The sequence below is a fragment of the Heloderma suspectum genome, chromosome 4 (genome assembly GCF_057233095.1).
Source record: "Heloderma suspectum isolate Gila_16-S chromosome 4, 16-S_ref, whole genome shotgun sequence".
Classification (NCBI taxonomy): Eukaryota; Metazoa; Chordata; class Lepidosauria; order Squamata; family Helodermatidae; genus Heloderma; species Heloderma suspectum.
In genome coordinates this window covers 212719283-212733244 of record NC_139461.1, presented here as the reverse complement: position 1 = coordinate 212733244, position 13962 = coordinate 212719283, and the positions used below count along the sequence as shown (strand labels likewise).

The following is a 13962-nucleotide window of genomic DNA, read 5'->3' as shown; positions in this document are numbered from 1 at the left end:
TACCTGAACGGTTTAGTGGTTTTCCCTACGTTCTTCAATTTAAGCCAAAATTTTGCAAGAAGCAGCTCATAATCTGAGCCACAGTCAGCTCCAGGTCTTGTTTTTACTGACTGTATGGAGCTTCTCCATATTTGGCTGCAAAGGACATAATCAATCTGATTTCGATATTGACCATCTGGTGATGTCCATGTGTAGAGTCGCCTCTTGTGCTGTTGGAAAAGAGTGTTTGCTATGATCAGCATGTTCTCTTGGCAAAACTCTATTAGCTTTTGTCCTGCTTCATTTTGTACACCAAGGCCATGCCTGCGTGTTATCCCGGTGATTTCTTGACTTCCTACTTTAGCATTCCAATCCCCTATGATGAAGAGGACACCTTTTTTGGGTGTTAGTTCTAGAAGGTGTTGTAGGTCTTCATAGAACCGATCAACCTCAGCTTCTTCAGCCTCAGTGGTTGGGGCATAGACTTGAATTACTGTGATGTTGAATGGTTTGCCTTGGATTCGTACTGAGATCATTCTATCATTTTTAAGATTGTACCCCAGTACTGCTTTTCCCACCCTTTTGTTGACTATGAGTGCTACTCCATTTCTTCTAAGGGATTCTTGCCTACAATAGTAGATATGATGGTCACCTGAATTAAATTCGCCCATGCCTGTCCATTTTAGTTCGCTGATTCCCAAGATGTCGACATTCAATCTTGCCATCTCATGTTTGACCACCTCCAGCTTACCTTGATTCATTGATCTGACATTCCAGGTTCCTAAACAATATTGTTCTTTGCAGCATCGGATTTTCTTTTCACCACCAGACACATCCACAGCTGAGTGTCCTTTCGGCTTTGGCCCAGCCACTTCACTCTTTCTGGCGCTACTTGGAAATACCCTCTGCTCTTCCCCAGTAGCATATTGGACACCTTCTGACCTGAGGGGCTCATCTTCTGGCGTCATATCTTTTAGCCTTGTGATACGTTCCATGGGGTTTTCTTGGCAAGAATACTGGAGTGGGTTGCCATTTCCTTCTCCAGTGGACCACATTTTGTCATGACCTGTCCGTCTTGGGTGGCCCTGCACGGCATAGCTTATGGCTTCACTGAATTACGCAAGCCCCTTCGCCACAACAAGGCAGTGATCCATGAAGGGGACCATTTTCTTACTAGAACACTAAGAAACTGAAGCATGAAATTCTGAAAATGCAGTACACAATCATGTTCTTTTATAAATGAAATTTAAAATGATTCCATTCAGTGATAATAAATACAATAGACTGGATCCAACATTGTCGTTCCACTAATGGAATGGATACTACTGGCAGAATGGGATTTTTCTGTCTTCTCTTCCCTGCAGCACCCCATGCAACTTTCAAATGTGGTTTGGAGAGTTGGGGGACCCTGGAGCAGATTTGGAGGGTGAGCAAGGGGCTGCACGGATAAAAGAGGATGGGGAAGTCCTGTTCCGCCAGTGGCATCTCTTCTGCTGACAGAACAATATTGGATCCAACCCAATATTTTTATGTTAACCAATTTAGGGTGCAGTTCTATGCATGTTTAGACAGAAAAAAAGTCTTACCATTCCCAGCATTACCCACCCAGCAGTGCTGGCAGGGGAATGCTGGGAATTGTAAGACTTTTTTCTGTCTAAACATGCATAGGATTGTACCCTTAGTAAATGTTCAAAGCTTTGAGAACAAAACAGCAAACAATCTTAGGCTGCAATCCTAAACACTCAACCTGGGAGTAAATCCCACTTGAAACAATAGGACTGTCATGTTCCCTGTTTCTGAGGACCAACATCACCAGGATAAGGACTTACTTCTGAGTAAATTTAAATAGAATTGCACCATTAGAATGTTAGCAACCTAAAAGGTGTATGTCAATAAACACCTCCATGCTACATTTTCAGAACTATGTTTTTATACAGAGACGTTACTACTATGATAAAGATGTACAATGAACTATGACTATTTTCAAGACTTGGTGTGGGCAGCCTTCCTACTTTCTCTCTCCTCTTCTAAACGGATAGCCTGAATGTAATCATCCCATCAGGGCTTCACCTTTATCAAGCACAATGCAACAAGTCTTGGTCTTGTACCAGCACTGCTGGGCAACCAAACCAAAGCTGGAAGTTACTTGTGTCACAAGAAGAATGAACTGCCTAAACATCTTTACGTTAAACATGGAGCTCCTTCCCAGTAAGTAACTGTGGGATGTGTATTTTGTACTAGCTTGCCAGACCGGCCAGTTAGATATATGTTGTTGCTGTTAGCAGCTGTGATAGCAGCCACTTTTCAAGTCTCCTCAGTTTCAAAAGAGGTTTACCATGGGGGGGGGGGACACCCTTATGGGGACAATAGTATATGGATAATAATAGTGACCCACCTTACAGGGCTGATGTAAGGATGGCTGAAAGAATGTGCATGAAGCACTTCAAACACTCACCATCACCATTACCCTCAACTTAGTTCCTAGCTTGATATAGAACTGAGATGGTATCTTCACTTATCTGCATCAATGTCATAATGTACTATGAAGTCCATTTTTACCTGTTCTTTTCAATTTCTTATTTATTTAACCTTAGCTCAAAGGCTTGGGAGTGGTAACAGCAATTTTTACTAATAGAAACTTGTCTCCTGAAAAGTTCATAATATCTAACAACTAAGCATCCTTTTGGGATCCCTCTGCAGCCAGAGACCAATGGACAAAATATACCCCGTTCTTTATGGAAAGCCTTTTTTAATGAATTAGCGGAGTTTATACATATTCCGTTATTATGTGTGTGCTGAAAGCATACTGTTTTAAGAAATTGTCATTCTGATCTTAAAATAATTGAGCTTGCATATCCACCGCAATTTTCCTATAGTATCACAGCTGTGGAAAGAGGAGAATGGAGTTTCTATTCCTATTAAACTTTTCAACAACACACAGGTTGTCTTTAGATGCACAGCATGGTGCCAACATGTAAAGGCACGCATTTTGTATTACATAGTCTGTTCACCCTGTCTCCAAAATGCATTTGGTTCAAGGAGGGTGCACTTTTACAGACTTTTTATTAGGAAAATTGTCACTTACCCAAAGAAAACTTGACCTATATGCCAAAATGAAGCAAGCCTGTCATTCTTCATCAGAATAGTATCTTGACAAGATTATTATTCAAGTATTTTTCACTTTTCTTGCCAAATGGCTGCTTTTATCAAAACAAAGATGGCTGTCAACATCCAGTCTCGTTTTAAGAACAAGATATGTTGATAGCCAAATAGTACATAGCCCTCTAGTATGCTCTGAAGTCTCCACAAAAGGAAGATCAGGAAAACAAACAAAATCTTAAAACTACAGGGAGCTGCTATGGTAGTCAGCAGTGCAGTCCTGCTACATTTTGTTTTTCCATCTTCCATCACCCACACTCATCAGCACCTCTGACTCAATCTTTGCTGTCTTTGCTATTTTTTCTCCCTTCCAGCCCATCAGTCTTTTTCCACAGTCCCCATTGCGTCTTCACAGCCACCTACAGGCCAACCCCAAAGCCCGAAGGGGTGATCACAGTGCTACCACTACTTTTCCCACTTCATCCGCCTCCTGTAGGTCTGTCAGTTTCAGCATGTGACTAAAAGTGGGGAGAAGGATTCAGGAGTATGTCCCTACAGTGGACTTCATTATTCTTGGCAATCTTGAATTGTCAAGAAGCTATACTTGAACTGCTCAAAAGAGTTACATGCAGTTCCTGAGCCAGTTAGGCTGCCCCAGTCCTATACAAATGACCAGTCAACCCAATGTGGTATGATATTCATTGATCTAAACTGACAGCCTTTCTAATACTGCTCAGTACAAGATGCTGGAATTGATGGAGAGTGTTTTGACAGATGTGGTTTGCTTGCTTGCTGAATGCTTCACAGAGCACCATCTGTGTGCAAATAATACAAAGGCACAAGTCAGTGCTTTTCATCTTAGAAATTATGATGCTAAGCATGAATTTAACATCATCTGGTGTGGGGTGCAGTACACCCACTGCATGAATGCTGAATACATTGGGGAATAGACTTTCTTTCAGATAACCACTGAAAAGACCAAAGCAAACTTTAACATCTGTAACAACATCTCAGTAAGTAATTCACTTCACCTTGTCATCATGCTTACCACAATGAAGTCCACAAGCTTTTAATATGCACGTTGCTCTCCACTATGTATGCCAGTGGTGTTCAACTGCACCCATTTCTGTTTTTTGGTAACATATTACCTTTATGAGTAATACTGATAAAGAAACTTGAGATGTATGTTTGTAGCAAAATGCAGCTGCTTTAAAAGTGTTAGTTAAATTCTCAGTTCTTACAAAGTACATGATTAACCACTACTTCAGTTTATAGGTGAATCATGAAACCTTTAGTACAAATAAGCTTAATAATTCATATTAGCATGCATGCGATTAAAGAAATCAAGACAAATATTAAATTAATTTTCTTTTGATCCAACAGAGTTTACATATGTAGAGCCCAGCTCAACACATTCATTCATTCATTTGAAATATTTCTTGGCTGCCTCTCAGGGCAGGAGCCCTCCCAATATAGCATACAACAATAAAATATGTAATAAAAATGATGTGGTATTGTAAACAATAAAAATTCAATAAAAACAGTAAGAACACAATAAAAACAGACATAAAAACAGCAACAGCAGCAAATATATCAGGGGAAGGCCAGAGTAAAATAATATGTTTTCAGGGCTTTCTTAAAAGCCTACAATGATGGGGCCTGGCAAACACCCAATGGTGACTTATTCCAGAGGTGTGGAGCCACTGTGGAAATGGCCTTCTCTCGGTGGATGCTCACCTAACTGCTTTCAGAGGTCAGCAAATGAGAAGGGCTACTCTTGCTGATCTTAAAGTGCAGGCAGGCTGGAATGGGTAAAGGTGCTCCTTCAAGTAATTTGGTCCCAAACCATTTACGGCTTTAAAAGTCAAAAACAGCACTTTAATTTGGACTCAGAAACACACTGGTAACCAGTGCAGCTGGCGCAGTACAGGCAATTTTAAAAATATATTTTTATTTTATCTTTATAAATGAAATAAACAATACCAAAATTACCAACAACCTGATCAATACTACAATTTCCCAACAATACAATATTCTAATGAGGACACCACAATAACAAAAAGAGAAGGAAAAAGGAAAAAAAAAAAGGAAAAGAGGGGAGGAAAGGAAAGGAAGTGAAGAAAAAAGAAGATTCTTTCCCCTTCTCCCCCCCTCTCCTTCTCACTCCACTTTAAAGAATTAAGTTCAAACTCCAATACTCCCCGGCCTCCGATGCCATTCTATTTTAAAAACTATATCTATAACCTTAACAATCTTACAATTTAACAAACAACCTTACATTTCAATATCATATCATCAAACTTATATCAAAGAAACAGGTCTACAGTTCATTTCCAGTAGCCTATATTAATAATAATAATAATTAAAAGAAATATAGTGTTATATAATAATAAAACTTAAAATAAACCTTCAACAATCAATATATTTTATATATAAATGCATGTGCACTTATATATAATAAGTTTGGGGGTAAACGTATATACCCCCAAACAATAAATTTAAATACAGCATACCATATCTATTTTGAAATAAAAAATATAAAGAAAAGCAAGAAAAAAAGAAAGATGAAATAGATTAAACGAATATATGTATAATCATTTATCTTCTGACCTAGCCTGGATCATGTAGACTAAACACAAGCAGTTAACAAAGCTTGTTTAAAGATTCCAGTTCATGGGGCTGTAACAGAATTCTCACACATTTTTACGTTCAGCCATGCCTCCGCCATGTCATGATTTAGAAACATCTGACCTTCAGACACAATACAAAGTGTAGCAGGATATTTTAAGTAATATTGTAGGTTCATTTGTTTCGGCGTATTTTTTGCTTTGCAGTTATAAATTACCTTCTTTTATTCGCCACCTCTTTAATGTAGTCTGGAAATAACATAACTTTATCTTGTTTCCAGGAAAGGCTTCCACCCTCTCTTGCCCTTATTTTCGCCGTAGTCTACGTAAATCTTTACGTAGACTACAGGGACCAAATAAGGAACGCAAATGGGGGCCGCCATTTGCGTACGCGCTTTTTTTTTTTCAAAGTCATCCGTGATAGGCTACGTGACGATTAACGTAGCCTATCAAGGCTGACTTTGCAAATCTAGCCGTGATAGGCCACGTTAATCGTTACGTAGCCTATCACAGGGGTATTTGTTTTTTTTTAACTTTCCTTGTAATGGCGCCGGCGGCAGCCGGTCAAAAGACCGGCTGCCGCCCCCGCCCCTGACGAAAACCCGACAAACCGCCGCCGGGACCCGCCACCGGGAGGGACATTCGTGAAAGGTAAGTCCCATCCCAGGGGGGGGCGGGGGGGCAGAGAATTTCACTGCCGCTTTCGGGGGGCCGAATGCGTTGGCACTCGGCCCCCCGAAGTTTCGGGGAGAAATTCTCCCCCATCCCTATGCATTAATTAAATCTACAGCTCCTTGCAAGGCGGTGATGAAATTTTGGATGAAATTTTGGAGTACGGCTTGCTCCGTAAATTGCGAAGATAAAGTCTTTATCAGAGTAAATAATTCCCCTATATCTTCTGTTCTCGAAACTTTTGACACAGGGGGTGCGGAGGGAGTTGATGCCGGCTCCTTTCTTCTCCTCAGCGCAGACATGCTTCTCTCAAACAGATCTTGCAGGTCCTCAGATGTTCTCAAATATTGTTAACATTTCTTAAATCATCCGTCAGAAGTTGTTGATATTTCTTAAAGCATATATTATTGTGGAACACGTCAGCCCTGTTTTCTCCTATGAAATAGGAGTCTCAGTACAGCTTTTTGCGTTGGTAAAGCTCTGGAGAGATAATCCTGGAATCCAGCCCCCCCCCCACTATCTCAAGGGGGGTACTTTTCTCCAAGGTATTATCCAGATGTCGCCTTGCCCCCCCCTTTTAATTCCAGGGGAGGAATGAAAAGGTTTTTCAACCTTTTAAAAAGTTGTTTGAGAAAGCTCCCACAGAGCGCTACCATGGGATGCTAACAGAGCGACATTGGTTCCAACCGGAAGGTCAGTATAGGCATTATATGATTTCCCCGCCAACACTCCCCACCGCCAACAACACTCGGGCGGCCGTATTCTGCACCAGCTGAAATTTCTGAACTGTCTTCAAAGGCGGCCCCACAGACAGTGCATCACAGTAGTCCAGCCTGGATATCACTAGTGCATGGATAATGCAGTGTTCTCTCCAGATAGGGCCTAAACTGGTAAAATGCACTCCTGGACACTGCAGCCACCTGGGCTTCCGCAGAGCTTTCTTTCAAAGCTGCGGGAACCTCACCATCCCTCAAGGAGGCATTAATCACCTCAGACATCCAGGTACCCAGCCTTGCTCATTTGGTCTTTTAGAAGATGTAAAACCCCATCTAAAACCAGTTGTAAACCTCCATCCAGAGTAGTTCGCTTCCCAACCCACAGTACCTCCATCTTGTCTGGATTAAGTTTCAGCTTGTTTACCCTCATCCACCCCATAACTGTCTCCAGACACTGGTTCATGAGACTGACAGCCTCTCTGGGATGTGTAGATAAAGTGACAGGTAGAGCAGAGTATCAGCTGCATACTGATGACACTTCAGCCCAAACCTCCTGATGACTACACCCAGTGATTTCGTGTAGATGTTAAAGAGCATGGGGAACAAGACAGAACCTTGTGGCATCCCACAGGCTAACAGCCATGGGATGGAACAAAAGTTTCCCAGCAACACCTTCTGAGAGTGCTCCCTGGAGGAACTACTTTAAAACTGTGCCTCTGAAGCCCAATCTAGTTATACAATCCAGAAGGATACCATGGTTGATGGTATCGAAAGCTGCTGAGAGGTCCAGAAGAACCAATAGGGTTGCGCTCCACATCCATTCCCTGGTGTTAGTTAGGAAACCAGGGTGACCAAGTTTGTTTCCTTCCCATAACCAGATCTGAAACCTTATTGGAATGGATCTACATAATCAGTATCATCCAACACTGCTTGGAGTTGTAAGGCCACTGCATACTCCAGCACCAAGAAGGGCAGTAGTTCTCTGAAACTATAGGATCTAGATTTGGTTTCTTCAACAAGGGCTTCACCACTGCTTCTTTCAAAGCTGTGAGAACCTCACCATCCCTCAAGGAGGCATTAATCACCTCAGAGATCCAGGTACCCAGCCCAGCTCTAGCAGATTTCACAAGCCAGGATGGACAGGGGTCCATTAGATTATATTTGGCCTACCCAAGATACAGCAGGGCTTTTTCCTTTCTCTTCTGAGAAGGAGCCACCCACATGTTCCCATAAAAACAAACTTGTTTTAAATTTGCAATCCTATTCTAGGGTTTATGACTGAACAAAAAGCCATACTGTGTACATTGTTTATACTTCCCACCTTTTATATAGAGTCAACAAAGTTCTCACCAATGTGATCCATATTGGAATATTAAGATATTTAAAATTCCTTGTGTAGACTACATAAAAGGACAAAATTAATGTCAGTGTCATTTAGTTCTGGAATATTATAGAATGCAGCTATTCAGCTCTGACAAATTTGTCTAAATGATCAATTGTTTTAATGTATATATTACTCTGTGCTTGAGCTGTGGTATATCTGTGTTGATTAATTATATATTCACTCGCCTTTGATGCTTTGCTATGAGTTTTTAATTTGTTTTGCAATGTCCTATATATATTTCATCACACCTAATATCACATTCATGCAAACATCTGAATGACAGCATATTTTCATTAATTAGAGGTTATAAAACGGGATGCTTGTGATAATTAGAAGAAATGAACTCTCTATGATGGGCCTAAAATCTTCAGAGCTTTTCATATTCCAAAACAATCATTTTTTTTCAGCAACACAGTCCAAGTATTTGCAATAACTGTTTATCCACTTGTTTAATGTATGCTGTTATCACAACACTCCACGAAGACATTTACAACACAATCCTATTCATGTCTACTTAGAAGTCTGTTTGAGTTCAAATGGGACTTACTCCCAAGTAAATGTGTATAGGATTGCTGTCTTAAGATATCACCCAGTTTTAGGAAACCGTGAGAATAACGGTATGTTAAGTTACCGTATACTGAGCAAATTTTCAAGGTTCAAAAGTATGTCTTTCAACCTAGAAGAATAAAACACCAAGAGGTGCTACTACTTCAGCAGCACCTCAGAGATGACAGAAAGTAGAAACTAAAAAAGAAATGTATCGGTCACGCTTGTGTTCTTAACATCAGGGATATATTACAAAAATCAATTCCTGTTAGATATCCAAAATGTTTTAGAAGGGCTATAGCATTTTTCCATCCAGACAGTTCCAAATAGAATAATTTGAAGGTCAAATCAAAGTTAATAAACTCCTGCATACTTAGGTTTCCAGAGTATCTACTTCTAAAAATTACTTCTGGTAGCAGCAACAATACTTGTTCTGGAGTCAGAATCTGTAACAGCTCATAACATATAATTGGAAGCTATGTAGAAAACAGGATACCTAGTATGCTTAAGTGAAGACACTCAGTGAAGACACTACCAGGTCTATCATCCTCTTGCTCCTCTAGGCTCCTAACAATACATTTATAGCTATCAACCAACTAATCTTAACAACTTCCTCAGCTCAGAACATTATGTCCTGAAGAATCTCTTCTGTGTGTCACATGCCAAGTTATTGAGCCAAGTAGGTATTATGATAGGATTAGGGGCACTTTCTCAAGTGTTCAAAGCACTTCATGTGCAATACCTAGTTGTAATCCTCACAACAATCCTGTGAGATGCATTACCGATTAAGCGGCTTACCAAAGGTCACTCAAAAGTGACGTGGGTTTTCCAGAAAATGCTGAATTGGAACATTTTCCAATGACAACTAGGTTAATTTGCAAAATGTCATTTTCATCGGAAAATTTTCAGTTTGCATCCAAAAATTTCCTGATGTCCCATTCGCTTCTTCATTATAGCCGTGATAGGCTACGTAAATAATTATGTAGCCTATCATGGCTAATGCAGGGACGCCATTTGCGTCCCTGCGGAGGCCATGATAGGCTACGTAAATATTTACGTAGCCTATCATGGCAAAAAAAGGGAACACAAATGGTGGCCATCATAGCCGCCGCCATTTGCGTTCCCTTTTTTTGCCACGATAGGCTACGTAAATATTTACGTAGCCTATCACGGCAAAAGACAAGGACGCAAATGGTGTAGTGGCCACCATTTGCGCCCCTGTCTTTTGCCATAATAGTCTATGTAAATATTTACGTAGCCTATCACAGCAAAAAACAGGAACATAAATGGCGGCCGCCGTAGCCACCACCATTTGCATTCCCTTATTTTCGCCGTGATAGGCTACATAAATATATACGTAGCCTATCACAGCAAAATACAGGGACACAAATGGCAGCAGCTCCGGCGGCCACCATTTGTGTCCCTGTGCAGCCCAGCAGCCGGATGTCCGGCTGCGGGCGGCCCCGGCTGGCAGCTCCGTGGAGTCACTGTGGAGCAGAGCCGGCCGGGGAGAATTTCGGGGGGAGGGACGAAGCGCCTCCCCCCCACCGTAAATGTCACTCTTCGAAAAGGTAAGTGACTTTCGTACATCCCTAATTTCAGTATGTATTCTCTCACATACTTGCTAAGGATAATAATCTGAAAAACTTTGAAACTGCCAAGCATGCCTAATACTGTATTTGCAATTAGCATACATTCATTTTTATTAATGAACTTATGAAACGGAAAATTTTCTACAGAAAAACAAAGCACTGGGAAATTGGCCATTTTGGAAAATTTTCTACCCCACATCACTGCCTAAGATCACTGAGTGAATTCGTGGAAAAGTAATATTTGAACTGGGGACTACCTAATTGATATCTCAGTCACAATAGCCACTATGCTATACCAATTCTCCTGTTGGCTCCCAAGACCCAGTACTAAGAAAATTTGAAATTATCACTGTGGCATGCCAGCAGTTTCTCCCACACACCTGAAATACCATTAATAAAAATACTAACATTTATAATGCTATCTGCCAAAAGATATTCCTGAAAGTTACAAGTTCATAAAATTGACAGGTTTAGAACCAGGCAGACCAAGTATAATTATTTGTTTCCAGTGAAACAGAGATGCTTATCATTTAGTTGTCATATGTAAGTTCTTGACTATACTTATCATCTGTAATTATTTGTCATCCAAGCACTCCACATGTAAAATATTCTTATGACTTTGTATTATTTTCCTTTTTAAAAAACAACACAAAAAGCATATACATGGTGGACATTAATCTAGTCATTACAATGCTATTTAGATTTCAATTTGTAGCCGCTTCAAAATGCACAACAGTTGTAGAACTAGCTTGCAAGATAATAATTTCAAGGCAGACTGCATAAGCCAAAAGAAAAAATGAACAAGTGTATGTGAGAATGAGTATACTTTTGCCTTGTTTGCTTTGAACATAAGAAAGAAAAACCCCAAAATTCTTATTTTTAGTACATTATTTTTTGATAGCAATAAAATATTGCTATCTAAACAAGTAGAGATAGCAATATTTTACAACACACTTCTTAAAATATTTTTTGTATTTTTAGCTTTGATATTATTGGTGGGCCAATATCTGTTGTAGAGGCACATAGGCAGCTCTGTATGAATATGGATTCATTTCGTATCATTATACACTGAAATAAATGTTTACAGCCAATAATTCTGTACAATGTTTTTCCAGTTTACAAAATACAGATAAGTTTATACACTGACTGATCCAATCTTAATACTTGAAGCCAACCAAGTATGTTAGTCCAACAAGGGCTTTGAATAGTTTGTTGTACTAACTGGTTTTCCAGCAGAGTCAGAAACTCTAACCGTGCACCAGTATATAGACATCACTTTCATATCACAGCAAGAACGCTGGGGCAAATGTTTAGAATCAGAGTGGCAGCCAATTTTAATTGGTGTAACCTTATAGATGTGCTAGATACAATCCGGAACTATTAAAATCAGTATGTGCTTTGCCACAGACTATTAATGGGATGTGGATTGCAGATTCTTTTTCCTACAATACTGAAATAGTACATGACAGCAGAAGTGCTCAATAGATGGAAGAAGCACCAATTAAGCCCTTCGCTTATGAGCCATTCTAGTAAAAACTGCTGAACAGTTTCCCTATATACAATATTTTCTAAATTAAACTGTCCCAACATATAACAATGTCCAAACATTAATTTTAAGAAAGCTTGTAACATGCTTTGCTGCATTACAGACATATTTATATGTGTTTAGTGAGATGTTTGACAAGGCAACTTAATTTGGATACTCTGGTCTGCATGAAAACATCTCCTGATTAAAATTAAGTAAAAATATACTTACCACAATATTTTTCTAATTAAATATCCTCTTATCCATTTCTGAATAATCAGGACTGGCGAATGATGAGCTAGAACATAATTGATCTTGGAAATTATCTCTCTTACCATTTTCATTTCTTCCTTAAACATAGGTTCCTACAACAAAAAATGAGAATGTTCTATAAATATGCATTGAAATATATTGTGCCTTAAAACACGTATTTTTCTAAGGATATGTTTGAAAGCAATTACTTTGGATGAGGTATCTGGACCAGAGATTGCCCTATTGGTTTTGGCCAGTAAATGACCTTGGTATATTTTGGTAGGGGGTGGAGTTATTTGAGCCTCATAGAATTCATAAATTCCCTTACACTCTGCAGTTATTCCATTTAGCATTAAAATACATTAATAGCATTCTTCCCTTGTGGTGAGTTCTCCACACCATTCCTGTAACATTCAGCAGTTCCATCACATTGTAAGTATCCCTTCCTTCACCAGTAGCCATAAGGAAAGCAGACCAGTGACAAGGATACCCACAGTATGACACTTGCTGTCGAAGTTAATGCTGCTAAATTGTACAACAGGGATGACAAATTGGCCAGAGATGCTATTTGCAGCAGCATCTCAGTTGGCAAATGTAATATCTGTGAGGGCCCAATGAGTTATAGCTGATCACAGACTCTGTAGTATTCCCTTGAGGAGGACATGCAAGGATCCATACTTTTATCTCTCATCTTGTTCAACATGGGCAATGAATCTAAGTAAGAATGTGCCAAAATTTGGAGTGAGATAGGTGGATGGCTCCCAGCTCACCCTTTTCTCTTCAGACTCCATGTCAACGTGTTCTGGCCTTACTCAAGTGTATGATAATGGCTGTCATTATCCCACCACAAGCAGCAACCTGGACACTCATAAAGAAATAGTCAGGTCAGTAAGGCCAGTAGTGCAAGCTGTGAAGTTACTGGACCCAGGCCGTACAGAGACCAAACCCAACAGCCAGTAACCTCTGAGCTGGATTTCCCCAGGGTAATCCCTGAAGCACCCTGCCCACCAAGGGCCTCATGTTCCCCTCTCTACTGGCCAAGGAAGCCACTGCATCCAACAGGAACCAAAACAGAGGTGATGGAGTGCTAGGATCCAGGGCAGAGGTCTTCCTCTGTAAAACTCTCCACTCCTCTCAGGAAGAAGTTGGAATCTGGACAGGGTACTCAGGCCCAGTAAGGACTCAGATATACCTAGGAATCTATCAGAACAAGTTGTATGTTTCCCAAGGTTGACCTGGGGCACTGAAGGACTATCTCTGACTGCCCCTATTCTCCAGTCTATGATACAGATTATGAGCTGGAGCTCCTCCTTTATGTTTAATGACTACTCTCTGACCTGGAGGGAGTGCTACTAATAGGATATGGCTACAGCTGGTCACATAGGGTGATACTATTGCTGCACCTGGATCTTAATGCTAACTAAGAGCATATTTCATCAGAATTCTTTCTGATTTGAACCTATTAACTCTTATTCATATTTTTTAAACCTTGAGACATACTACTTATGGTTAGCAAAATGCAATCTCTTGAAAGTGTATTCTGCACAGCAAGTATGAAAGGTGAGGACAC

The 13962-nt window shown here is 40.2% G+C and overlaps 1 protein-coding gene across 2 annotated transcripts in view; it reads right to left on the bottom strand.

Moving 5' to 3' along the window:
• Positions 1-13962, bottom strand: part of LRRIQ3 (leucine rich repeats and IQ motif containing 3) — a 49213-nt gene that overhangs the window by 22632 nt on the left and 12619 nt on the right. For both annotated transcript variants that reach the window (XM_084852225.1, XM_084852226.1), the window contains one exon: positions 12372-12505. In XM_084852225.1, the coding sequence (XP_084708351.1) occupies positions 12372-12505 (134 nt within the window). The remainder of the gene's footprint in view (positions 1-12371; positions 12506-13962) is intronic.